Here is a 25,348-nt window from a genome sequence, read left to right on the forward strand (position 1 = left end):
TTTAAATTCTGTCAACATGACTAGGTCTTATTTTACAGTAAAACTCATTAATTGATACTAACACCTTCAATGAAAGAGTCACATATTGTGCTTTGATATAAAATTCATCCTTTTCTTTATTCTTATTAGCAATGAATTCATTTCAATTCAGTCTTTCTGTCAGACTTTGATCAAAGAAAGAAATAAAAATTCCTGTACAAAATGATCTAAAAGAATTGTAATTGTAACATGCAAGGTAGTTGTCTGAGTCCATGTTCAAATGGTGTAAAGCCAATGAACATTGAGAGTAAGCAGACATTTTGAGTTGAAATTATTTAATTGTGTTTGACTTGTCCACCTCAGGACCCTGTCGTTGTTGTTTATGCGCCTTTCCTGTATGGCATTTTCTTTTCGCGTGGGTGGTTTGGCTTTGCATTCTGTCGTCTTGTAAAGGTCACTTTTCGACCGGCAGACTGTCACAATAACATTTCCATTGACTTCAGTGGCATGGCGATATACCTCTTCTGGTATAAAAATCAATAGGTGAGGTGGACGGATGCAAGTCAGACTGCTTTTGTCCTGGCTCTTAAAGAGCATCCCTCCATTGAGCAGTATTGGCAGCTCCTATGAGTATAGCATGAACACAAACATATGACAGTAATTATGTGTTTCGGGATGCCTTGGCCGGATATTAGGTCAGACCTCAAGATAAAAACAGGATGCTAATGGTTAATTTCTAATGACCCATTTCCTGAAAAAATATTGGGCCACCCTGTTTAAAATGGTCTAAATTTACTGATACTGGAGGTGATTATATGTAAAAGATGTGTGCAGTGCATGTGTGTGTGTGCTTTGTGCCCTGTTCACATCAGGTTGTTTCTCTTGCTGCCATTCAGTGGTCCTGGAAATGATTTAATTTTTCAATGGCCTGTCTGCTATCAACAGGCTTGCCTCTTGAGAGAGATGTCTGCCTTGATAATTGTGCCATGAACCTCATCAGCATTTCAGATGAAATGGGGCTAGACGGGTCACTTTGAGTTTAAGAGACGCTAATTTGATTGAAATTCAAACTGGGAGCACCAGGAAGTAGATTGTGCCTTTTTGTGTAATGTGCTCCGCTCACTCATCTCGCTTCTCTCCTCCAGTTACACAGAAATTGTTTTCTCTGCTGCAACTCTATTTTTCTTTATTATATTGTGAATTATATTGGACACTTTAGGCAAGCTCAGTTTTGAGAGACAGGAAATTAAAAAATTGCTGCAAAACAATCTAGCATTTAACCATTATTAGGCAGGCTACATAAGAAACATGTAAACAAGTTTCTTTTTAGTTACTAAAACTAAGTAGTGAAAAGTCACAAAAAAACATTTAAGGTACATAAATAGTAATTATGAACACACTGTTTGTCAAATGTTATTGTTACTAGCCTGATTAGTTGTGCATGCATTATTTGCCACCATAAACTATATGGAAATGACATTTTAGAAGTCTGTAAACCCTATTTTTTGAAAATGGGTCTCACAGTAAAACAAAAAAACAATCTTGAAACTTCACCCTCACATTTACAACCATTTTAAAACTATCTATAGACCCACCTCTAACCTATCGTATTTGGACTGACATGACTTGCAGCTAACGCTCACTCTTGTACATTTTTACATTAAATACATCTTGTAGTTTAATGTGACACAAAGTAAAAGTTCGACTTTCTTGTCAGTCCACAAAAAGCATTAAGTTTTTGCTCTTGTATTCGCCATCCTCGTCTTTGTGTTTATAGTTCTTACCCAACATCTAAGCTTTATGCTCACGCTCCACGCCTTGTTTCCTGTTTCTGGTGTGTTCTTTTGGCAGCTGTACAGCGCCACATACAGGCCTTGCATAGTAGGCTCAAAAATGTCTTTAAAACAAATCAGAACTAGTCAGAATTTTGTTTGGGAATAACAAATTTGTTTAAGGATACAGATGTCTGCTGTTCAAGTGTATCTGTGAAGAAAAATCGTGAACACGTGAATTGTTAAGTAAATTGGACCAGGTGGGATGATATTGTGAATCTCTAAAATGATCTTTATGATAAGGAGCATCATATCTGCAACTGGATCCTATCAGTTTATTAAATGATGAAATAACTTGCCACATGTTCACAGTTTAGCCCTGATAATGTCATTACACTCGAAAATAAAAAACTCGAAATAATAAAACACAAAAAATAGTACTGTATCAGATGTGAAATTATTTAGCATTTATCAACTGTTAAAAAAAAAGTAAGGCATTAGAGTTATGGAAAAAAAACATATATGAAACATTGCCTTTTAGTACTTGAACAAGCTTTATGCCTCACAAATATCTATTCCCACATCTGATGTAAGAAAAACCATTTGTAACAATTTTGTCATTTGAGACAATTTATTGTTCAACTCGCACATTATCTTCATGTCCAATTATTCCTCTGACATGGTTTACGACGGCAGTGAAAAAGGTTAAACTGCATGTGGATACATGGTATCAGGAGTACCATCAGTTCTACCTCGTTGGCATACTATTCCACCCCTTACTACTGTCAGCTGGGAGTGCTCATTTTTAAAAGAGATTTGCATCAAATCCAGGCAGAGTTTTCTACGACACTCTAATTGTACTGATGTCTGCCTCTCCCAAAAGGTCAGAGATGTGATGGGATTACATTCAGAATACTTCAGTGTGATTAACTGGCAGGGGGGAGGTGTGTGTGTGTGTGTGTGTGTGTGTGTGTTGGANGGGGGGGGGTTTCAGTCGGAGTAAAAGCAAGCTCCATCGTGCAGTGATTCTGTCAAACAATTGTTTTGCCTCAGAAATGATCTAAAGAACTCCATTTTCAAGGATATACCTTTTTAACCTCTTTCATCAGAAGGCGAATTAAATTCATACTCTTTCTACTTTTGCTTTAACTTGTTGGTCTATTGTATTTATAGAATGTTTCACTCTAGAGAAGTGTGGAAAAAAATCATTTTGACTTAATATTCATTGTGCAGATGATTAATTAATGTATAGCCTCAGACTATCAAGAAGATAGTCATAGGTATCATGTTTTAAATGTATTTAATTAGTGTGCACTGTGAGACCTGTGCCCTAGCAAACCAAATGCTGACGTTTTTATTGGTGGAATTTCAATTACATGCTTTCTCTCAAAATGAGTGCTAGAACTATGCATAGTAGGAGTCATTAGGGCTTTTTCAATTGGTCTCAGGAGATGCCTGAGGTTTCACAGATGAGACGGTAATCAGACTCGCACAATCCCATAGATCAGGGTGCCCCTGTTCCACTGCTCTAAAATTAGGGCAATACATCAGGAAGAGCTATCAACACTTATGTCAACATTGTTTCAAAAGAAATATGAGCTTTTTAGTGCTTCTCTCTGTTGTTCAATACATTTGCCTGAGTAATGATGGCAGGTCTACATCTCATTAGTGTCACTAATTTCATATTTTTATATTATTCCATTTCATATGCCTGACGTAAACTAGGCATTCATTTCCTGGTTTCAATGGAATCTGGTAGATAAAGCGGTGTAATTTATATTGCTTCTGCATGATAATGCTCATGCATGAACAAAGCAGACAGAGTCATCAAAGTGACCATTTAATATGTGGAAAGTGCTGCAGATTCATAAAATATTAGCCACAAAAACAAGCAGCATATTATGGTCTCAGCATGAGGTGCATGTTTTAATTTCTGAATAGTTACTCATTTCCATGAGAACAATGGGAAAATGCTGATATTTTTGTCTGTTATTACACTTGGAGGTCATTAATATAGTGAAAGGCCCCTTTGAGATTCTCTCTGTTCACAGATGTGCACACAGATGTGAACATAAATGTGTCTGTGGAATGATATAATGTACCGTTTTAGCATGCTTGTTCATTTCAATGCAATTAGGAAGGTATTTTTATTCAAATGTATTTAAAGAAGCTGCAAAAGCTCTGTTAATTCTCTTACATGTAAAGTACATTGCGATTAATTTCTTTAGTGCTTAAAAAAATAAGTAATGTCTCCCTGCTTCACCGCCAATTAATTTGATTTTCTCTTTTTTATTTGAAAACAAGAACCTTTTGTTTACTTTTCTAAATACAGTTTTGTGCTATAAATCACAATGCCCTGCATGCACTCATGACGCACAGGCAAAGTATAGTTGTTCACAATCTGCAACCAAAAGAGCACAATTTTCTGACCCCCTGTGTGAATAAATAGCTTTTTATCTCAACAGCAACCAACTGTTCCACTGAGATACCTAAATACTATATTAACAACATTTAGAGCCAAAGCAGTGATTACTTCTAAAGCCCCAAAAAAGAGAAAACACAATGCAATCAGACATACATTTTCCAATGGTGCTGTAAATGCGCCTACTGCTCTGTGATAAGAAGAAACAAATATTTTCTCTGGTCCAAGCTAAATCAGCAGAATGGAGTTATTGATCTGACTTCTCACATTGCCCATAGAATTTTAAGTCCCCCAGGTAACAAAGAGGACTTTCTTGGGGTATTGATGTCATTATCATGATTCCATCCGTGGTAACTTGCAACTACTGGGACCTCAAAGCCCGATGGGCCAGTTTTAATGCCTGCTGTCCAGATGTTGCTTGCAATGCTGGTGGATTGAAAAACGAAATGTAAATAAAAGTACATTTGGTTCCAATGAAGAGAAGAAACTCTCAATGCAATGTTGTTTGTAATGGTTACAAGGTGTCTATGTTTTCTAAAACATGTCACAAAGATTCTGTGAAACACATAACTCAGTTTAATATATTTTTTGTGATTTTTATTTCATTTGTATTCTTTTTATAATAAATATTTTAATAATTATTTTAAATTTATTTGTTTGACTTGAAGCTGCAGGACATTGGAAACAAAGTTTCATTACATTCTGAGTTTCTGGATCCATTTGTTCCAACTTTTTGTTTGTATATTATTTCAAGTCATTTATTAGTATGTGTGTCATCATTGCATTATGTGTACTATATAAAGACCAAAAGGCAGATACATGTTTAACATCAAACAAACATAGAAATAATTTTGATACGATAGAAGGTTAGGAAAAGGCCTAAAACGGCAATAAACACATCTGCATAGAGTGATGACCACATTCAGACAGAACCTCTCCTTAAAGACATAAGGAATTGTGGAAAAAACATTTGTAACAACACACGATCGATGGAGTTCTGTATGTTGCCATTGCTTTGTTGCTAACAAAATAAAGAAAACTGCAATTTACCGTTCTTTATTTTCCGGTCTGTACACCACTTGAGAGTTTTTGTTGCACTATATTTGTTGACTTTTTCATTTACTTGGGAAGGCTGGCATCAATTTTTAACAGCTGCTGTTTTTTTTTTCCTTTTCTTTTTTATTGCCAGATGCAACAATCGGACCCAGTGCATTGTGATCACAGGTTCAGATGTCTTCCCTGACCCCTGCCCAGGGACCTACAAGTACCTGGAGGTCCAGTATGAGTGTGTGCCCTACAGTAAGTATGACCCCTTCTGTCATGAATTGAAAACCCTTCCTCCTCTTCCTTCTCCCCCCACCCTCCCATCCTCATATTTTCTCTTCCTCTCTGCCCTCTGTCTCCTCTTCGTGTTATACCATATCCTGTCCCATTTCTTCACTGGCTCTCTTTGTCTGCAGTACCTTCTAGCACCCTTTTCCCTCTGTCTCTTCTTCAATCTGTGTCACGCAGTGAACTTTCCATGAAATATGACCTGTAAAACCCTTTGGTCCTCCTCTGCACTCCCCTCATTATTGATGTGCTCACCATGTTTCCAGTGGATCTACGAGCCTGGTTATATGAGGTAGCAGAATAGAGGGAGGGCAGAGGAAGTCACGCTGACTCTCTGTGATAGCAAGCGGGAGTTTCATTTCTCGAGTCTTGTGCAGAGTAATCCATCAGACGAAAGCACAGCTCAACTTGATGGCTTAATATACAGCCATACAACAGGTGTTGAAATATGTTAACAGATGTTTCATTATGTAACAGAACCGAAAGCTCCTCTCACAAGTCAACAAGGCAATATTTCATCTAAAAAGATAGTGTTAACATTTTGTCTGTTCCTCTGATGCTAAAATATTCATTGCCATTTAGCTCCCAAACAATCCTTAGATTGCCCCTTGTATTAAAGTTCCCCTTTGTCCTTTAAGCTGCTATGTTCATTTGCAGTTTGTGCAGAAAATCCCCCCATTTAACCTTTAAAGTTTGATTAATGACAAAGATTTAGATGAATTGCCAAAATCATCATCAGGTGGAACTGAAAGAGTTAGTGCTGGAGAGATGGGAAGGTAGTATTTTGTAGCTCTTTTAGACTCAAATGAGTGTTTTGTACAGATATGTTTCGGCTTTGAAGTAGATGGAAAAAAATAGGCTCAAATATATAAAAAAATGCAGTTTTATTATGCTGCACTTACTATTCAGTATATCTGTTCTGCTTTGCTCATTACCGCTGTACCTGTCCAAGTTGTTCCCCTTAGTTTTGAATCAGACTGCACCACTGAACATCATTATACGGTGAAACTCATTACAACTTAAAGGTTAACCTCTCTGAGGTTTTGAGGACTTGTAATTAAAGATGGAGTAAGCAAGAATGGTCATTTGAGACCAAGACAAATCCCGTAGTTCATGCATTTAACTTCCAGCTGCTTGTGTTTTTGCTTTTTTTGTTTCTTCTCTTGCCTTATCTAACGAAGGGAAGTATTGATCCCATGTCTGGCTGTGTTACCCCCAACCATAATAGAAGGATTAGCCTCAAGGTGCACTCATGTCCACCCACCGTTATGATTGTCTTTTGCTTCTGTCTTGCACAAAGGAAGTAGTCGAGACTGCTGTAGTGTGTTAAAAAAATTGAACTTCCAACCAAAGACATCTAATCTTCACAAATTTTGTTTAACAAGTTTAAACACAATCAGGTCATCACTTCATTCCAAACAGTTTTAAACATGCATGTATGTAGCCCCATCTTCTTTGCTTCTCAAGGTCCATGCCCAAGCAGAATAGGACCAAGAACACAGAATGTATCCTATCACAACTGCCCTGGTAAGTTTTTAGTGCTCTCCCAGTCTATTTCAGAACCATCAAGCCCAGTCCAGCTTTTCCTTCTCAAGCCCTACTGTAACTCATAGTAGTTTTTGATTTATAGGCAAGTTCCCCATTTGTTGCTTTCCTCTTGCCAATCCTCTGTCTTTCTCCCAAAATATAGTCAATATGCTGCATGTCAGTTTGTAGCCAGACTAATGCAGAGAAAAGCAATCACAGGCGAAGATTAACTTTTCCACACCATAGCTAACTCTTACTACAGCCTTCAGATGGGATGGCAAAAGCCCTCACTGCAGTTTTCTAGTTTTCAGACGGAAAAGATCCCATGCCAAATACCAAGATTTGTGATTAAAAAAACATTTCAGTAGTTTAGGGGCTTAAGATCCCCTGGATTTGCAGGGACACAAGACTTGACAGGATGTTTTGAGAGAGCATTAAATCCTCATTAAGCTGATCATCAAGGGGAGCAAAGACAGTGTCCTCATTTTGACCAAAAAAAAAATAGTATTTCTGAAAATATCTTTGTCCCAGAGAAATCTGACCAGCACATTGATTAAATAATACTATCCACAGTATATACATACATATATTCCTCAGTAACTGATTTCATTTTTTTTTTAAGTCTTTATATAATCCCACCCGCAAATTCCAAGTGACCTTGCCTACATTTTCACCATTTTCATCCTTTTGGCTTTATAATTTGGTTCTTGTCATGAATTGCTCTCATTAGCCACATTATCTTCATAATCCAAGCCAAGTATGTAAATTTTTGTCTTCACTTGGCACACTCTGAATCAGATTCAGTAATTGCTTGAATAAGGCAACATAAAAGCTAAGATGTTTCTTTATTAAAGCTGTTTTTTGCAAGCTATTTCAAAAAAAAAAAAAAAAAGAACAAAGTCACCTTCTTTACACTACTGTGTAATGTTGTAGAATTGTCCCACAGAGTACTAGCACTCCTCATTGTTAATGTTTTCATTCTCACCACATGCTAAGGTAAGACTAATAAACCTGTAAGTCGCTCTCCGGATTAGTGAAACTAAGGTCATAAAAATGAGTGGCAGCATGACTGTTTGGTCCCCTTTGGTGTTTTTGCCCCCTCCTAATTTTTTTAAAATATCTTTTACATAATAGATAATTTATTAAATAAATTCACAATCTAATTTACTCCACAATAGACTGCAGAAATGTATCCATTTCCAGATGGAACAGCAAATTTATTAACTGATAATTAATGGTCATCACAATTTTTTTTTGGAATTTCCTTTTGTAAGTTTGTAATCTCTGTTGGAGTAATTGTAGTGTTGTTAGGTGAATGTGGTTTGAGATGTGTTTTATGTTTGTTCTGTTTCTGTATAAAAACTGACTGTCTTCCTTTTCCCTGTGCAATCTGCAGGAAACTCCTTGGGTATCTGACTTGTGCTTTTCTTTCACTGACAGATTTCTGATCACACTTATTGCTATTTCTATTTTTACATTTTTTACTAACGTCATCAGGTCTCCTTGTGTTCCTCTTCATGCGTTCTCATTTTCTTTCCAGATTTCCTTCAGCTCTCTGTCTCTGTCCACGTCTGGGTTGAACGGCTGTGCATGCTTCTGAGAACTGTTGTTAATTTGTTTGCTTTTTGTTCATGTTTGATCTCTTAGTTAGGTGCAGCACACTTGAATTTCCTCTGCAGAACTGATTGCATTCATTTGTGAGTCCTTCTGAATCTCTAGTTTTGAATACTTTCTGGCACTGAAGCCTAGCTCAGACTCAGCCATTTCTGACAGAAAGAAAACCTGATACGAAGATGCAGTACTCTGAGCAGGAAAAAATCATATTATCCCAAGGTGTAAAGTAGCTAAAAATGTACACGTGAATCCTTTTAGTTCTCTGTTGTTGAGCTTCTGGTTTGTGAAGACAGAAATCAGGGAAACTCACAACAGCCAAAAAGAGAGGAGATCTATGGGGACTGAAATAATGCATGCAGTTAGTTCTTTTAACATCACAGTCTCCACAAAAATCTGGTAGAGGTTGAGAGAAAGAAACAACAATAATTTTAAAGTTTTAAACATCAGGACAAAATTTAAAAAAAAATCATCTAGTCCTTATCAGGTATTAGAGTTAGTTAAATCAGAAACTCTGATAAACATCAAAAAATTATTCAACATTTCTCATCGTCATAATTTAATGTCTTAAAAGGCAAGGTAAAATACAAAAGCAGTGTGTGTAAAACTAACTCCATCCCATTCCTCAATAGCTTTAGTGATAGTAACTTGAAGTTAGTTGACCTTGTGAATGCTTGAGGTCAGTATACTCTCACATGACCTAACTTGAGTCAGTTCATTGCTCTGTTTGAAGATTTCTACCTACTTTCAATGTTTACCGCCAGTGAATAAACCTTTTAATTGTATAATGATGTACTCATAGATGTTTGGAAATGGCCTTTGAACCTTTTCTAGGGTGATGGACAGGAGTAATTGCTTTTTTAAAGATCAGGATTGTCTTTTCTTGCTCCGATTATGTTAACACACACCTGAATCACCCAGACTCGCAAACCATCAAAACTTCAACTTTTAATGAGACAGCCACACTGTCTGATGATTAGGTAGTCAGGTGTATTTGATTAGCAGGACCCGGCTGCCAATTAATTTCATAATTCCTATGTAAGCAACGAGGCCATACCTAGCTTTTGACACCCTGCATCTGCATTTTGGCTTAGTCTTTGGCGAATGATTAAAAACAAAATGTAATAAGTCTTGTGTTGTAGATCACTGAACATTCTATACACAAAAATGTCTAAACCTCATAAGGATCAGATGGATGTTTAATTCTGTCCTGATTTGTAAACCTTTGCATTGGAAGAGGCAAAGAAATACTATTATTATTTAGTCTTCTTTTATTTTCTGTCATCTTATTTGTGTTTTAAATTTTTATTTTTTTATATATTTTTTCTGCAATGGCTACTTGTGCTGCATCTGAAGTTAAAGAAGCCAGACTGACTTGAACAATCCATTGTCTAACTTGGGCTTCAGTTTATCCTAGGGGAAATGAATACATTTATTAGCCATAATGTTCACATCACCTTCTTTAGGTTACAGCACGATTGCCAAGCCTTTATTTACTTTCTGGCACTGGTGTAGATTTTGTGGGTTGTGGGGTAGTATCTCAGTGGATCAGCCTTTTCTGCTGCATTCCACAGATGCACTGAATCTGGAGGCTGGATCAACATTTTTAAGCTCCCTGTCGTGTTTCTTTAAAACATTCCTGAGCAGTTTTTGTGCTTGAAGTACATTTGTCTCGTTAGTCAAGGAAAAAACAGTGGGTGGGAGAAATTCTTGGTCTGAAAAAAATGTTTACCTCAATGTTAACTGAGCTAACCCAAAATTTACTACAATAAAGTTTGAATGTTATCCACTTAACCTGTCAGTGGTTGAAATGTTTTGACTGATATGTGTATTTTGCCTCAGTGTTTATTTTTGAATCTTATTGTTTTAGTCAAAACTTAGCAGCTATTTGTCGTGTAATTTTATATTTCTTTTTAGGATTCAAAATTGTTTAAATTGACTGTTGACTCAGATTGGCATAGATGAAGCTGCTCATCACTGCTGCATTCTGTTTACCTTTTTTCCATAAAGCTATGTTAGAACGAGGGTGAAATAGCTCAACATTTCTCATTTTATTTGACTTAAGTTTTAGTGGTTCAATTTGCAGCAAGTGCTCAGTTCTTTTTGTGTGCATTAGTAGGTGTTACCATTAAAAATAAATATATATATATATATATATATATATATTTATATATATATATATATATATATAGCTTTTGTACAAATCCAATTCTGAAAAAGTTGGGACATTGTGTAAAATGTAAATTAAAACAATACAATGATTTGCAAGTCTCATAAACACATTTTATTCACAATGGAACATGATAATCATATCAAATAGTGAGACTAAGAATTGTGTTTAAGGGAAAAAAAAGGGGAATTTTGAATTATATGGCAACATCTCAACAATCTTAGGACAGGGCCCATTTATCACTGTGAAGCATCCCCTTTTCTTTTGACAACAGTCTAAACGTGTATGAACTGAGCCGACCAGTGGCTGGAGTTTTCAGAGAGGAACCGTTTCCCATTCGTGTCTGGTGTAAGATTGCCCTGAGTATTTGCTGGAGTTTTGTTTTATGATGTGCCAAATGTTTTCAACCGGCGAGAGGTGTGGACTACAAGCAGGCCAGTTCAGCACCCCAACTTTTTTACTACAAAGCCGTATTGTTGTAATGGAGTTTAGCATTGTCTTGCTGAAATATGAAAAGCCTTCCCTGAAAAGACTTCATGTTGATTGGAGTGTATGTTGTTCTAAAACTTGTACACACTTTCTGCATTGATGATGCTTTTCCAGATGTGTAAGCTGCCCATGCTAGAGGCACTTATGCACCCCCATACCATCAGAGAGGCAGGCTTTTAAACTGTAAGCTGATACCAGGATGGATGGTCCCTCTCCGATTCAGTACAGAGGATGTGGCATTTGTGTTTTGCAATAAGAATATCAAAGTTTGATATTTCTGACCACAGAACAGTTTTCCACTTCACCTCGGTTCATTTTAAATGAGTTTTGGTCCAGAGAAAGTAGTTTCTGGATGATGTTTGCAGATGCCTTCTTTTTACATGAGCGTCAACCAGCATTTGTGGATGGTACAGTGAACTTTGTTTACAGACAATGATATGCGAAAGTGTTTCTGAGCCAAGGCAGTGATGTCCAGAATTGAATTAGACCCGTTTTTAACGCAGTGCCCCTTGAGAGCATTCTGTATGGGCAATCGGCTTTCGCTTTTATGGTCAAACATTTTGCAAGGTTTTTGGATTCTTTAAATGATATTATAAACTGTAAATGATGGGATATTCAAAGTCTTCCAAATTTTCAACTGAGGAACATTGCTCTAAAATTGTTTTTAGACATAATTCTTTGCAGACAGGTAAACCTCTCCCCATCTTTACTTCTGAGAGATTCAGCCTCTCTAAAATGCTTCTTACTGACTTTTTGCCAATTAACCTAATTAGCTGCAAAATGCATTCCCAGCTGTTCCTTACTTGCACCACTTATTTTTACAGCGTTTTGTTGCCCCACTCCAGCTTTTTGATGTGTTGCTGCCATAAATTAAAAATTACCTTTTTTCCCTCAAAAAATGGTCCAAGTTCTTAGTTTAAACATTTGATGAGTTTACTATTTTCCCTTATGAATAAAATATGGCTTTCTGAGTTTTTCAAATCATTGCATTTTTATTTTCATGTTACACATTGTCTCAGCTTTTGTTGGAATTGGGATTGTAATTACAAATTGTATTTTTTATGGCATCTACATTGAATTGAGATTTTTGTGGAATCAATAACAATGAGCTGTAAAGTAGAAAAAGTTGGGTGGCAAATTAAAGGGAAAACTAACATAAAGTGCCTTAGTAGGGGATTAGCCAACAAAGGACTGAAGAACAACAGTTTCAGCACACCAGGGCATTGATTCTACAACTCTGTGGACCTACAGAGATGGAAAACCACTCTTAGAAAAATGTTCCCCCAAATAGTTTTACTAGGTTTTGGGAAGCATTTTGAAGTTTATAATCTCAAATTGTATGGTTGTTGGAATAATTTGATGACAATAATTCTAATCAAAAAGTGGTTTTAGGTCGTAATTTCAGATGACAACTTGTGACCTTAGTGTCTGTTTTTTTTTAATTATTTTATTGAATATAATCACAGGTTGCAAGTTGTAATAGTTAGGTTCAATACCCTTTGTTCTCCTTCATTTTTTTTCATTTTCAGAGTTTAAGGGCTCAAAATAAGTGGCGCAAATATAGCATACATAAAAACAACAAAATAAAAAAACCAAGCAAAAATCAAACAAACAAACAAAAATACTAACGATATCTGCACATGTCTGCGCAGCTCAGTTTATTTTCATGATACTGTGTACTGAGAATAACTGTGTACTTCACAATAATTGTGAATTAAATTAAGACGCTGACGTTTACCCTAAGATTTGCTTGTATGTGCAAAGCACTGTAGATAAGTTTTACACCACCTAAATTAAAAAATTGCATTTTAGGATTAGGAAATTTAGTTGGTAAAACCTGAAAAAAATGAGTGCTAAACCTGTCTTAACAGCAAACAAACAGAAGTTTTCACAATTTATTTGATGATCTCAAATAATCAGTGTAATTATAGTTTCAGTTGGTAAATGATGTTCGAATTGTTTAGTATTTAAAGTAGCATTAAAAGCCTTCACTTTCTTCAGCTTGGCCACAACATGTACTATAGTTGCTCTGGGGAAGGACTTACATGCCCATTTTCTTTGACATGGACAACATGCAATGTTGTTTGCCAATATTTTCATTGGTAACATGAGAAAGACAGATTTCTTTCTGCTTTCTGTTATTATGTATCAGACTAATGCACAGCCAGCTTGGTCATTATATGTCAGCCATAATATCTGCTCCCTTTTATTGATATATTTGCCATAGATCAAAATTCATAGGACACTGTTTTTAAAGTAACTCTAGCCAACTGAGCAGTCACTGTGAGTGAAGCTCTGTGCCTCAACAATGCATAAAGGCATGTAGTTCTTTTTCTTCCCTTGTCATCATCTCAATACAAAAATCAGACACAGCTGAGACTGCTTGGCATTTTATACATACTTGAGAGAGTGATTGGATGTTAACTACTTAATTGTACCATCTGGGTTTACTATGTTTTTTTCACTCAGATATTTAGATTTTTTTTCCTTTAATATGCCACCCATCATTATAAGAAAAGAACAATGAAAAGAATAAATATATTTTTGTGGTGGTTGGGGGATTTAAGGACCCAGACTATGGTTTTACTTTGGGTTCACTTTTCAACTACAACGCGTGCTGTAAATCTGCTCTACAGGATTAAAGACAAGACACAAACTTTATTCAGTTTGCTTTGTAAGCTTTAATATTTCTTTTTTTTACAATTTAAACGTGACCTCCTACTTTACTTACAGTAACTAATATCCATTTGTCATGGTAAAATTTTTTTCTAGTGTATCAAACAAAAAGCATTTACTTCTGAATGTAAGACAATGAGGGCAATTATAAGTTGCTATCAATTATAATTCAAACTGAATCTTGGCAGTGAGTTGAAAAGAAATCCACCCACCACTGCAAAGAAAATCAATAGTAGCAGTTGGTCGTGAGCACAATTGTGATCAGACCAATTTTTTATGTGCTAATCTAACCCATTTTTCTACTACAGAACTTTGACTGCTGTCTTTCGTCTTTCTCACAACTTTCCTGCTTTTAATAGGTGTAGCCATCGTTTTTTCCATGTCTCATAACATGTTGCTGCATATGTTATCATAGCGATGACAGTTAATTCATTTTAATCTCTTTTTTTCCCCCTTGCACCCCTTTCATTCTCTCTTCCAACGCCCAAAATAGAAGTGGAGCAAAAAGGTAAATAACAGACATGATCCAAATCCTAGCTCCTTGTTTTGTGGCATCTGGTTGTAAATTACCTATTTTCTCATGGTGGCCTCTACAAACACATCGTAAATGTTTCCTTCAGAACACCCCGACTGTAATGTTAACGGCCAGAGTAGCGCTACAGAGGAAGTGAGGCTGGCCATTTAAAAAAAGAAGAAGAAAACAGCACACAAGCAGCCAAAAGATGTAAATGGGGGTGTATTGGCTGCAGTCCTTAGGGACATCGTCTTCTCATTCTCCCTGTGTGCTTTTGCTACTCAGCAGAATCTCATATTGCCTGGCTTCCGAACCCTTTCTCATAGCATGCCATGGTAACAGTGTTTCTTGGCCCTCTTTTCAAGCTATTGCCTTCTACTGTCCCTTTTTTCTCCAAGCTACCCCCTTCTCACTCTTCTCCCCATTATTACCCATCTGACCACTTGCTTCTCTTTTCTCTCTTGATTCTTATGCCTCTTGTACCTCAGAGCAACAACCAAAACACCTCAAAGACATTCTTAGTGAGAGTATTAAAAAAATATTTTGATCGTGATATTTGCACCACTTTTTAAAGATGAATCTTTTGGGGTATACACTGTAGAAAATGTGGTGTAACTGAAACCTATTTAGGAAAATAAATTTTGCAGACTCGACTGACTCCTGCTTTATCATAACTTTTACTGTCTATTTCAAAGTTCTTTTTTTCCTTTTTTTTATTTTTGCTGCATTTTTTTTCTTTTATTTATTTATGTTTTTGTTTTGCTTTCATTTACAGGATCAGTTGTTTTGTTCTGTTTTGTTTCTATTCTGGTTCCCTCCTTTGTGTTCTAGTCAACTGTAAATGTCTATGAGGCCAATCTTCTTTTTGTGTCAGAAGAATTTATATATATATATATATATATATATATATATATATATATATATATATATATATATATATATATATATATATATAAACAATATGTTAATAACTTTCCTTTTTATTTTCTATGCACAAGATCAAAATTGTTATACTGCTTGAAAATATTGGCAATATAGCTGTTAAATCTGCTTTGGCCACTTTTTAAAAATATGTGTTTGTCCTCACTTTTATTGGACAGCACGCAAAACAAAATGAACACACTATTGAATATATTGTATCTTTTGCAGTTTTATGTTTCACCTTTTAACATGTGCTTGTTTCTCATTGTACTCTTCTTCCATTACTAGTTTTTATTTGTCCTGGGACTCTGAAAGCTGTTGGTGAGCCCTCCTTTCTATTTGAAGCGGAGCAACAAGCTGGGGCCTGGTGCAAAGACCCACTTCAAGCCGGCGACAAAATCTACTTCATGCCTTGGACCCCTTATAGGACCGACACTTTGATTGAGTATTCCTCCCTGGATGATGTCAAAAATGCCCGTCAAACCATTACCTACAAGCTGCCTCACCGGGTGGATGGGACTGGATTTGTGGTCTACGATGGGGCTGTGTTTTTCAACAAGGAGCGGACACGTAATATTGTGAAATTTGACCTGCGAACTCGAATCAAAAGTGGCGAGGCCATCATCAATAACGCAAACTATCATGACACGTCACCCTACAAGTGGGGAGGTAAAACAGACATCGACTTGGGGGTGGATGAGACCGGGCTGTGGGTAATCTATGCCACAGAGCAAAACAATGGCATGATGGTAATCAGCCAGTTAAATCCATACACGCTGCGATTTGAGGCTACTTGGGAAACGACCTATGATAAGCGCTCAGCCTCTAATGCCTTCATGGTTTGTGGAGTACTGTATGTTGTCCGCTCCACCTATGAAGACAATGAAAGTGAGGTCAGCAAGAGCCTGATAGATTATATTTACAATACTAAACTGAACCGTGGGGAATATGTTGATATCCACTTTCCCAACCAGTACCAATACATTGCAGCTGTGGATTATAATCCCCGAGATAACCAGCTCTATGTGTGGGATAACTTTTACGTCCTGAGATACAACTTGGAGTTTGGCCCGCCTGATTCACCACATGGTAAGAACCCATCTCCTTTGTTTTTCTTCTGCAGAAAATAGTTTTAAACTTCATTGCTGAGATGGTGATTTTAGTTTCTGTCAAGTGCACTTTGATATTCCATTGGTATTCCCCATCTATGTGTCAGGTGTCATAGCTGACTGGTTTTTAATTTAGAATCTAATATGTGCTAGCTATGTTATACGAAGCTTTTGAGTGTAGGAAAGCATCTTGGGGGGCCAAAGTGAGCAAGGGTCTGTGATAAACAACACCTCAAAGCCAGTTACCATATCATGATGGATCAGTATCTTGGGGATTTGGAGAGGTTTGCCATTCCTGCATTCCCAGAGTCCCTGTGCTAAGGCTCCAGGGACTACTGCTAGCATGTTGCTTTTTTATTTATTTTTTTATTCTTTTATTTTAAGACTGAGTGAGATAGGGAGAATAGGAAAAATATATTCTCACTTTTGGAGAGATGCTTGCTTGGTCAGGTGCAAAGTCTGGCCCGGGGCAAGGTTAGATCATTCCCTGTGTGGTGCTGAAATTTCAAATCTCCATTGGCCAATAAAAAGAAGATGAAAAAAAAAAAAGCGAAATAAAAAAACAAATTAAAAAAAAAAACAAAAATGTTTACACTCTAAAACAAGAGCATAAGGATTTAAGGTTTTGACTAAGATAGAGAAGGTAGACACGCACAAGGGAGAAGGATCAATCATCCAGGGTCACGTCAGCTGCACATGTTTTCAGTTTAGCTGTCAAAAGCTGAGCAGTAGCTAGCTTAGGCTTGTGATAGCCCTTACACTGGAATATAATAACAGTAATTATCCTAATCCCCTTCACACCCAGAGTCCTAAGCCCACGTAATACTCAATGCAGTCAGTGATGAGCCACAGAGGTCAACCAACTTTTCCAACGATTATCAAAGAGCTCAATATTTATTAATGTTTGCTCGTCCACTTTGGTATTGATAGGACTTGAGCTGGGGCTGCTAAATTGGATTCAGTCAGTGGAACAGCATCAGTATAGCCAGAATAAGGCAAGCTTTACTGTGACAAAGAATGCAGTCCACCTTTCAAAGCAGAAATAATATTCAGAAGATTCACTTCAACAATTATAATTGTTATTATTCCACCTCTGAATGTTTGATGTTTCTCCATAGCAAATATGACAGATAACGAGAGAGTTTTTGAATGAAATATTTACCTTTTAATAATTTTAGATTAATCCAGGAGAATTCTGTTCTTTTTTTTTCTTTTCTTATTTTAGTGTTGTCCAAGAAATTGTTTCACACACTTATACAGAGTAACTGAAAATTGCCAAAGTTGAGCTCGTAACTCAACATTTCAGAATGCATATTTACAGATGGCCATATAATCTTTTTTTTCTTCTTTTTCTTATCTTGCAAAAATAGAATCATTGCATATTTGGGATTACATTTGATGTTTATATTTTATAAGCAGATTGGAAAGATGTCAAGCAACAGTATTTATTTATAGCTCTGCTGATATGGATTCAGCTATGTACAACCAGGCTTTATGTTCAATCGATTTGTTCATTTGTTGAATAGACACAGATCACCGATAGCAAAATCAGGTGCTTTAAACTGATCTGCCTTGAAATAACACCACAGTCCAGTTATTTGTGTGCATTGTGCCTGAGTGCATTGAAAACACTCCACACAGTGAGACCCCCCAACCATCAAGAGAAGTCCTCTTCTCTTCCTGTAGAGTATGCTTAGAGACATTACAAATAGTACCTGACATACTGTATTTGCTTCTCGGCATGCACATTTTTATTTTAATGTCAACAAGGACTCTGCTCTCTCTTCTTGACAAATGGAACATGAGTCTGGCCCTGCTGCTGACTAATATATGTTGAGTTGAAGTCGATGAGAGCAAGGGAGAGTGGTCCAGGATGATCATCAAGATGTCAATAAACTTGTCCTCCCACATGGCTGATGTTGACACATAAATGATGGCACTTTTTTCTGGCTGTCACAGGACGCCTGTCTTGATGCTCGTTTTTTTTGTCTGCTTCACTGGGCACTGAAACAAGTAATCAGAAGGCTTTTGTGGCATAAGTTCATTGTGGTTTCAGTATTGCAACAAAGGAAAAAAATAAAAGGACAATTTTAGTGTAAACTTAAACGGCCTACACTAAATTTACAAGTGTAGCAAATTTTCACATGCAAAAAGCAGTTTATGTCCAATAAAGCTTAGCTAACTAATACTTTAAACCTCACCTTCCTGAAATTGAGAATGTAGAAATGCTGCTTTTAAATTTTCTATAACAATACTGTCCTACTGCCATTGTGAACAAACAAATACAAACACAGCAGCAACAGTTCCACTCTAATAAGAGTACATACAAAGCAAAACAGCTATAACAAATGCCTGACAGCTTTTAGTCTTGGGCGGCATATTAGTGTATTGATAAGCGCTGTCACTTCACAGCAGGAAAGCCTCTGGTTTAGATCTCTGCTGTTCAAGCCTTTGTAAGTGAAGTTTGAATTTTATTTCCCTGCCAGTGGAGGTTTTCTTTAGCTCTGGTTTCCACCCATTGCTCAGAAACATGTGTAAGGTTAATTGGTGATTCAAAAGTGTGTTCATTTTTCTCTTTGATGGCCATATATTTATGGTTTTCCAGAAAGAAGTAACGCCATGCGGATGTAAGAGTTGTAATAATTGTCTCTTTTCTTCATGGAAGTAAATTATCTTCAAGTTTTCATTTTTTAGGTTTCATACAGCAGATTCATTCAAGGGAATTTGAAAGCATGCACAGAGACTGAGTTGTCTGGGGAGTTTTTAGAAGAGAGACAGATGATGTAAAAGCTTTCCAATGTGTATTACTCTGCCCCTGTGTATTTCTAGTACACAAGCGTCTAAGCAACTGTATTTTGCTCATCATGGAGTGCAAAACATCAAAGTGATGTTAAGACTGTGCACAACTGACAGTTGAGTTCTTGTCACCTCCAATAATGTTGCCCATGTAGAGACAAGATCATCTCTTGTAGGATTATGGGGGGGATGAATGGGGTCACATCCAACATGCAGCTCTTCTGAAAGTGGACATTAAATGGGTCAGTAAGTCTCTCTTTTGGCTTTATCCAGCAGCCCTATAATCCGCTCATTTAACCATGGTTTTGTGCTTGTTTTCCTTTTGGCATATAGGAACTCATAAAACTAAATATTCCTATTTTGCGGCTTGTAAGTGAGACGATTAAATTGATTTAAATGAGGTATTTCCAGAGAAAACTCATTATCCACCCATTTCTGTAAAAAGTTAATTTATGCCAAGCTCTGATACCCTTTAGTATGGATTATCAAAAGCTGTTTTTACCAGAACTATGCATTAAAGGACTTTAACACTAATTCAGTGGGACACATATGCATCTTGGATACCTTTTATTTGTCCATTGTTGCAAAACCAAAGCTGTACAAAAGCCTTGTGAGCTGCAGTTAACACCCACACAAATCAGGATCCCCTCCTTAATTGTTCAAATGTCAATACATTTACAAACAGTTTTAAACTCTGCTGCATCCTCAAATAAGACATGCACAAGGGGATTGAAACAAAGGAAATGACCCAATTTGTTAGAAATTACAAGGTACAGTTCTCCGACGTGACTCGCCAATTAACTTGCAAAACTCTGCATGTGGTCAAGACTATGCCCTGTAGTTTGTGTGTTAGGAAAATGCTTCCCAGTGCAAAAATGTTCAGTTTTTACAAATGCATGTGACTTGTGTGCAGTAGCAGTCACCCTAGAGAGCTTACCTCATACAGCTTGATAAATATACAGGTCTCTAATATGCACCACAATGATTCATCCCCGTCTTCCACAGCGTATACGCGGAGGTCAAATAGTGCATGGGAAAATTTAGAGAGGATACAGGAAAAGTGAAAAAGTGAGATGGATAGGCAAAAGGAAACCCCGAGTAGAAATTGACACCGGCATGAAACTATTTTTTTAAAAGGTCTTTTTTTTCTTTTATAATAATCAGCAAGAGTATTTAACTCAAATAAAGCTGTTTTTAAAGAATTTAATAGAAAAATTTTTGTATTTCTGATTTGACCTTTTACTTCAGGAAACATGTTCTGACTGAGTTTGTGGTCTTATTTTGTAAGTTTGGAAACAACTCTACAAGTCGTTCATTGCAAACTGTAGTTTATAAAGATACGTATGAAATAATAGGCACAATGACATCCTCAGGGCTTCATTTCTGACGTCAACCACCCAGCAGGTGATCTTACAGTGGCTGCTTCCATCTTCTACACACAGTTTATAGATTTACCTTTCACTCATCTCTTCCAAAAAGCCAAAATTGCTAAAGTTACAATCTCAAACACAGGGCTTCTAAACCTTATTCCACAGACCAGATAGTCATAACTACTTTCACGTCTTTAATACAATCAAAGTCAACATTAAGCTTTCACAGCCATTTGATGAGCCTGGGTAAAATGACCAAGACTTAATTCTTTGATGTGTTCAGCAACGGTTCAGGGGCAGGGATCAGGATGTGTTAAAAACAGCCAATTTGTTAGTTTGCCTGAACAACAGCCTTCCCTCTCCCCAAGCCCATGTCAGCTGCCCAAATGGACACAGAGGTGTGAAAGGAGAGGTTATTGATGTGGAAAACCACCCTTTTTGTTTCTCTACTTGTCCTATTCTCAGTGCTGTGGTTTCTTTTTCTGTTTGCTTCCATCCTATTATTTATCTGTTTGACTTCTTTCCTGAATTCAGGCTAAAGCCTCAACCAGACTGCTCAAATAATGCCTAGTGGGAGCAGTGAACACTAAATGACTGGATTTAAGTAAATCCTGAGCGCTTCCTCCTGGGAAACTATAAATACGCCACAGACCAAAGATGCCCATCACGCACACGAAGATCAGGGATCACACTGCATGCATTTGACATTCAGAAATAATGTTTCAAGTACTACAATACATTTATGTTTCACATGGATTTAAAATAAACTGAAAACAGCCCTTTAGCATTAAATGTATCTCCCCTTACATTATTTTGAATTGACTCAGACATCCATATAAGTGGAATCTCTTCAGCAAGTGCAGGTTTGTATTTATTGATCTAACTTTTTGCTGTCAAGAACACACTAATTTTGAATGACACGAGCTAATAGCAATCAAAATCTGGTAATGTACAGTGTACAGTAACATTTTAAAGCAGGTATTCGATTCCTTATCAGGCCTGGAGGAAAGTTGGATTAAGTATATCCAGGATTTTTTGTTTGTGCTAGCTGGTTCATATCTGAGACTAAACTGGGGAGAAAAGAGACTAGCATTATTTTAGACAAAAAATATGAATGGCAAATTGGCTTCGTACTTATTTATTTCTGTCAAATATTGAATATTAAAAAGAGAAAAGGTACAAAGATGTCAGAAAGGGCAACATCCAACACCACAAACAAAACCTTTAATTAAAATAATTACCAGGAAACAAACCACAGATAAGAAAAAAAAAATAATAAGCATAAATAGGAGAGAAATAATTGCACGGAACAAATCTGTCAAAACAAAATTATCCACAAAAAAATAAAAAGTTTTGTAACATAATTCAATTTTATTAAATGTCTATGTACAGTAAAGCCAGCAAATTGGCATAACAAATAGCAAATAACATAGCCAGAAGTCTAATACACATTCAGGGTGTATTTGTGGAAAAATGGTCAGAAAGCCCAGAAAAACAGCTATGTAGGTCTTAGATATGTTAGTCCTGGAAAAACCCAAGTCACAACTTACAAGTTGAGTTACAGCAACCAGTTGGCAGGTGAAAGAAGCAGAATCTGAGGAACAGTAGAATACATATTACATAAAATCATTCCTGAGCTAAATGTAACACTAAAACACTTTAAGGTGTCTAAATCTAAGAATTTGTGCCTTGCTTGCTGATAATCTGAATAGTGAAATAAGTAAACGAGACACCGTGGAGCATAAGACCCTTTTTTGCTTAGTTTCATTCACAATTCTGCTCATTTAACTTTTTCACCTCCCTTTATTTATTGTGTCTCGATTGTGACCCCTTTGTCAGATTCTGTGTATTAAAATTTGGGGCTGGGTATACCTAATTGATACACTGTAAAAAGGATTTATTGTCTTGTTCGGGAAGTCTCAGATATCACATTGTGGTATAAACATAACCATGGAATGTCTGGTGCAACCATTCAGCACTTGAGGTTAGGAAAGTCGCCTGTTTCCTCTGAAATCTGATCACGATCTTATTGTTTTCCCTAGTGTAAAACATTATAGTTGGTTGCTAATACCAGATAAGAAAGCCCGTTTCACCCCTGTATTCCCAAACACACCTGAACATAATTTTTTCTCATAATCCCAAGATGCTAGTAATCACTTCCCTTGCAACGTTTCTACTGCTGAAGTTAAATTGCTCTACGCAGTGTAGTTAAATGATATCGACTGACAAGATACAAGTCTGTGAACAACAGCCAACCTGAGGTTATGATTTAGAACGTCATAAAGAGTTGTTTTACATAAAAACAGAGAGAGAGAGAGAGAGAGAGAGAGAGAGAGAGAGAGAGAGAGAGAGAGAGAGAATGAAAACGAGAGGTGGTGATTATGGTTACACTGAGCCCTATAGCCAGGGGATCTACAGTCTCTTGTTTGATTACAGTCAGACTGTGAAACAAGGCGTATTAAAAGAATTATTACTCAGACATCACAATGGTCCCCCATCACTGGCTGACACACGCCTTTGAGGAGATTTATTTCACACAGCCTGATCATTGTGTCTCTGGGAGTCGGTGTTCATCTAATCTGTGCATATGTGGATTTGTGTGAGGTTTTTGTGTGTGTGTGTTGCACAACCACATTCATGTGTGCATAAAGACTTGTGTGTTTCCAACCTCTCAGATGTGTGCCTGTTTCTATGTCTGTGCCTGAGTGACCACCCTCCTGCGTGCGCCGCATTACACTTACTCTGCCTGGCACACTTTGAGTTAACGCTTAAAATTTGAGGCACGTACTGTACAGAAAGCCAGAAGAAGGGGGAAAAAATGTAGTCTGGCAGCTGCTGTGTCTGTTTCCTGCATTTTGGTGTCATTTTGTGTGTTGAGTTGCACATGTGTTTATATGTATGTTTGTGGATGCATGGGTGGAAGTCGAGTGTACCGCCTGCCTCTGTCCGTATGAATCGATGCATTGGTGCTGTAGGACAGAAAAAATATTGGAGACAGCAGTAAATAACATAATCCAGCTATTAGGTCTTTGTTCCCTAAGACATGGATGTGTACCAAACACACTTCACAAGAACATGACTCATGGGAAATTATGTGAATTTTCACTCCGCTTTCTTCATATTTACAGCTGATACACCAGCAATCATACGTCTTGTTCCTTTCCACAGCTACAAATGCAGGGCAGAGCGAAAGACATGTAATCCAATTTCCTTTGTGTGTTATTGTTATTGGTAGATATCAAAATGCATCACAAGCTTGATATAAATCATCATTGCACTATTTCATAGTCAGTAGGAGTTCTATTTCCATATGAACTGCATCCAATGAGGACTGATTGTAATGTTTTTTTAAAACAGTTATTTCAACAGAATTAGTAGAGAGAAGTAATTATAGCAGTTCAACTTATTATTTCCATTAACCTATATGCTCTGTGGCAAAAATGTTGAAAGCAGATTGGTTACTTGCTCATTTTATCTTCACAAGATTTCCTCCATCTTCTTATAGTGATAAAAAATCATCAAATTATCTGAGTTTCCACTGACTCTATTCGTTAACTTTTGCTATTTCTTCCACGTTAAGATGTTATTTCCATTAAGAGGCCACAGGTTCAAAAGACAGTCTTTTAACGTAGTACAAAGACATTTTCCTACAGAGATGTGAACAAAGAGGTAACTCTTACAATAAATATCACCCAACACTGTCTTGAAATTATTCCACGGCAGATTGGAAAATAGAGAGCATGAAGAGACAGCAAAATTCTTTTAACTTATTTTATATGCGGCAAATTATCTAAAGCAAATCCCAAATGTGTGCTTCCTTACGATTTCCTCTTCTGTCACAAGATAAACAGCACCTGATAACATGTCTGAAACATTACCCTGATGAACAACCATGCAGAGTCAGTACAGCCATTAAACATAATATAACAGACACACTTGCTGTCGGTTTCCATTTGTCACCCTGACATGAATACTCAATCCTGGTCTCATCTACGCTCCATGTTAGTTTGTGTGTTATGCGTGTGTGTTTCTAACTTCTTATTGTACATGTATGAATATGCTTTGACAACACTCGACAAGCCATACTTTTCTCCTTGATTCCCATCTCATTTTCTGTCATCGATTCCAGACCTATAGCCCCAGTGGTAATAACAAAACCACCAAGAAGTGCAACAATGTGTGGGCGTTAAATCACATGGAGGTTATGAATAAGTCTGTTCTGACTATTGGCAGTGCTTTGGAGAATATCAGTCTATCCACTCACATTCAGTGACAGCTAATTGAAGCTTCCCCTTGGGCTGAGAGCAGCAGAGACATAATAATCAAGAATCTTGTCCTGGTTTTCACTGCATAGCTCAAACAGCCGACTTGCTACTTTTGTCATTATCAAAGGAATATTGTACAGGGAAATTCAGACATGATGCCTCTGTGGAAGACAAGATGTTATGAAAAAAAAAAAACTGGCTTCTGCAGCACTAGCAACTGATCAATATCCGTCATTCACAGCTTGTACTTAAAAGCTATTCCATTCGGACTTCTCTGTGTAGCAACTACCTCATAAGAGTGACCATTTGAATACTTCAGGTTAATTCCTCCAGCTTTTATGGGATTAAGTTGAAACAAGCTATTGCATAAAGGTAATAAGATTATTGTGTTGTTT

The 25,348-nt window shown here is 36.9% G+C and overlaps 1 protein-coding gene across 42 annotated transcripts in view; it reads left to right on the top strand.

The window, feature by feature from the left end:
- adgrl2a (adhesion G protein-coupled receptor L2a) overlaps nt 1-25,348 on the top strand; it is a 96,641-nt gene that overhangs the window by 41,332 nt on the left and 29,961 nt on the right. For 27 of the 42 annotated variants that reach the window (XM_017413413.2, XM_017413416.2, XM_017413425.2 and 24 more), the window contains exons 4-7: nt 5,363-5,472; nt 6,973-7,032; nt 14,472-14,486; nt 15,702-16,502. In XM_017413413.2, coding sequence (XP_017268902.1) covers nt 5,363-5,472; nt 6,973-7,032; nt 14,472-14,486; nt 15,702-16,502 — 986 coding nt within the window. The remainder of the gene's footprint in view (nt 1-5,362; nt 5,473-6,972; nt 7,033-14,471; nt 14,487-15,701; nt 16,503-25,348) is intronic. The other 15 variants (XM_017413421.2, XM_017413440.2, XM_017413435.2 and 12 more) reach the window with 2 other exon arrangements.

This window comes from Kryptolebias marmoratus, linkage group LG24 (assembly GCF_001649575.2).
Source record: "Kryptolebias marmoratus isolate JLee-2015 linkage group LG24, ASM164957v2, whole genome shotgun sequence".
In the NCBI taxonomy this organism is placed as follows: Eukaryota; Metazoa; Chordata; class Actinopteri; order Cyprinodontiformes; family Rivulidae; genus Kryptolebias; species Kryptolebias marmoratus.